The sequence below is a fragment of the Triticum dicoccoides genome, chromosome 2A (genome assembly GCF_002162155.2).
Source record: "Triticum dicoccoides isolate Atlit2015 ecotype Zavitan chromosome 2A, WEW_v2.0, whole genome shotgun sequence".
NCBI classification, from domain to species: domain Eukaryota; kingdom Viridiplantae; phylum Streptophyta; class Magnoliopsida; order Poales; family Poaceae; genus Triticum; species Triticum dicoccoides.
This window is the reverse complement of record NC_041382.1, coordinates 604654929-604658208: the sequence shown is the minus strand read 5'-3', so window position 1 is coordinate 604658208 and position 3280 is coordinate 604654929. Positions and strand designations below refer to the sequence as shown.

The 3280-nt window shown below is 48.9% G+C and overlaps 1 protein-coding gene across 3 annotated transcripts in view; it reads right to left on the bottom strand.

Annotated features, from left to right (window-relative positions):
- LOC119355646 overlaps positions 1-2523 on the bottom strand; it is a 7593-nt gene extending 5070 nt beyond the window's left edge. Inside the window, exon 1 of one of the 3 annotated variants that reach the window (XR_005171629.1) lies at positions 919-2523. Coding sequence is in view for 2 of the 3 variants with exons in the window: in XM_037622483.1 (XP_037478380.1) it covers positions 919-1372 (454 nt within the window). In the remaining variant the exon portion in view is untranslated. The remainder of the gene's footprint in view (positions 1-918) is intronic. The other 2 variants (XM_037622483.1, XM_037622485.1) reach the window with 2 other exon arrangements.
- Positions 2524-3280: the final 757 nt, after the last annotated feature.

The window sequence follows — 3280 nt, the reverse complement described above, 5'->3', positions numbered from 1 at the left end:
GCTGAATCGTGACCTTTGACTAGATTCCCGGCGGCAATACACTACTAAAAAAGTCAGTGTTGGGGGGGGGGGGGCAAATGCTAAAAATGTTCTAATCTAAGTCTCTGTAAAAAAAATTCTTCAGAAATTGATCAAAGGCTGGGGGGCTGCAGATACAAAGCGTTTCCCATTACTATGATCCCACTTGCACATTAACCTAGCTACTCCTGCAGCTTGGACAGCAAGAAGGCCGTCTGCCCTACGAATCCCTACTGCAGGAACCCGTGAAGATGCACGGCCGTCGGCACCACCTTCGCCGATCATTCTCTTGGTCTCTTTCAGGAGGCAGTAATTTGTCCAAACCGTCATCACGTAAGAAAAGAATCAAACGGTCTTCATCGTGGGCGCTACTATCTACCATCAAACATGTTAGTGTGAGAGACCTAGCTGGCAGGAAAAGAATAAACAACGGACTTAGAATCGCCTCAATAACGCAAGAAGGGCAGGGATAGTCAAGACGATGAAAGTGGCTCTGACGCTGAATCGTGACCTTTGACTAGATGCCCGGCGGCAATACACTACTAAAAAGTCAGTGTTTGGGGGGGGGGCAAATGCTAAAAATGTTCTAATCTAAGTCTCCCTAAAAAAATCTTCAGAAATTGATCAAAGGCTGGGGGGCAGTGCCCCCCTCCGCCTAGCCCAACATAGCTCCGTCACTGCATACCAAACGGGGTGGCGTTGAAGGAAGCAACCGTGAGCGAGGTCATCAGCGCTTCTATGGACAGGAGCACAATCGTCGTCTTCACACGATGTCGGTACCTCTTCAGGAGGAGGAGTGAGTTACAGTACTACTGATTAGTGAAAGTTAGTGACTGATGCCTACGCCTACTGATGTGAGAGAGAAGATGGAACAAGTAGGCGCGATATTACAATACTTACCAATCACGGACGCCGACGGCGTGGTGAGCCCCGATAGCGAGAACCTGCGGGCAAGTAGTGCGAACACCGCGTTCCAAACAACCTCCTCCACCTTCTTCGCCGTCTTGCGAACCTCCTCCGCGCCCCCCGCCGGCGAGGACGACTTGCCGGCGCGTGAAGCACCCACCGTCAGGCGCACCTCCTCCTCCTTAATTTCTGACGAGGATACCACCATCATGCGAAACTCCTCCTCCTTAAATCTCCGACGAGGAGCCACCGTCAAACCCGAGGAATAGGGAGCCATTTGGGAGGGGGAAAGGGAGGGAGCAACCATCGCCGTCGGCCATGAGGACGGGCAGAGAAGCTCCATGGTGGGTTCAGTCGGTGCCTCGCTGGATGTGTGTGGATTTTGATGACGAAGGGGAGACAAGTGGAGGAAGCAAAAAAAAGATTGAATAAAAAAGAATGCTTTCATTCAGAGTTGTCTGGCTGGATGTGTGTGGATTTTGATGAGGGTGAAGGGGAGACAAAACAAGTGGAGGAAGCAAACAAAAGATTGAACTGGATATGTGTGGATTTTGATAAGGGCGAAGGGGAGAAAAAATAAGTGGAGGAAGCAAAAAAAATATTGAATAAAAAGAATGCTCTGGATGTGTGTGGATTTTGATGAGGGCGAAGTGGAGACAAAACAAGTGGAGGAAGCAAAAAAAAAAGATTGAACTGGATGTGTGTGGATTTTGATGAGGGCGAAGGGGAGACAAAACAAGTGGAGGAAGCAAAAAAAGATTGAACTGGATGTGTGTGGATTTTGATGAAAGCATTATTTTTATTCAATCTTTTTTTGCTTCCTTCACTTATTTTGTCTCCCCTCCGCCCTCATCAAAATCCACACAAATCTAGTTCAATTTTTTTGCTTCCTCCACTTGTTTTGTCTCCCCTTTGCCACCGCGTTCCAAACAACCTCCTCCACCTTCTTCGCCGTCTTGCGAACCTCCTCCGCGCCCCCCGCCGGCGAGGACGACTTGCTGGCGCGTGAAGCACCCACCGTCAGGCGCACCTCCTCCTCCTTAATCTCCGACGAGGACACCACCATCATGCGAACCTCCTCCTCCTTAAATCTCCGACGAGGAGCCACCGTCAAACCTGAGGAATAGGGAGCCATTTGGGAGGGGGAGAGGGAGGGAGCAACCATCGCCGTCGGCCATGAGAACGGGCAGAGAATCTCCGTGGTGGGTTCAGTCAGTGCCTCGCTGGATGTGTGTGGATTTTGATGACGAAGGGGAGACAAGTGGAGGAAGCAAAAAAAAGATTGAATAAAAAAGAATGCTTTCATTCTGAGTTGCCTGGCTGGATGTGTGTGGATTTTGATGAGGGTGAAGGTGAGACAAAACAAGTGGAGGAAGCAAAAAAAAAGATTGAACTGAATGTGTGTGGATTTAGATGAGGGCGAAGGGGAGACAAAATAAGTGGAGGAAGCAAAAAAAGATTGAATAAAAGAATGCTCTGGATGTGTGTGGATTTTGATGAGGGCGAAGGGGAGACAAAACAAGTGGAGAAAGCAAAAAAAGATTGAACTGGATGTGTGTGGATTTTGATGAGGGCGAAGGGGAGACAAAACAAGTGGAGGAAACAAAAAAAGATTGAACTGGATGTGTGTGGATTTTGATGAAAGCATTTTTTTTATTCAATCTTTCTTTTGCTTCCTTCGCTTATTTTGTCTCCCCTCCGCCCTCATAAAAATCCACACACATCTTGTTCAATTTTTTTGCTTCCTCCACTTGTTTTGTCTCCCCTTCGCCACCGTGTTCCAAATAACCTCCTCCACCTTCTTCGCCGTCTTGCGAACCTCCTCCGCGCCCCCCGCCGGCGAGGATGACTTGCCGGCGCGTGAAGCACCCACCGTCAGGCGCACCTCCTCCTCCTTAATCTCCGACGAGGACACCACCATCATGCGAACCTCCTCCTCCTTAAATCTCCGATGAGGAGCCACCGTCAAACCCGAGGAATAGGGAGCCAATTGGGAGGGGGAGAGGGAGGGAGCAACCATCGCCGTCGGCCATGAGGACGGGCAGAGAAGCTCCGTGGTGGGTTCAGTCGGTGCCTCGCTGGATGTGTGTGGATTTTGATGACGAAGGGAAGACAAGTGGAGGAAGCAAAAAAAAGATTGAATAAAAAAGAATGGTTTCATTCAGAGTTGCCTGGCTGGATGTGTGTGGATTTTGATGAGGGTGAAGGGGAGACAAAAAAAAGTGGAGGAAGCAAAAAAAAGATTGAACTGGATGTGTGTGGATTTTGATGAGGGCGAAGGGGAGACAAAATAAGTGGAGGAAGCAAAAAAAGATTGAATAAAAAGAATGCTCTGGATGTGTGTGGATTTTGATGA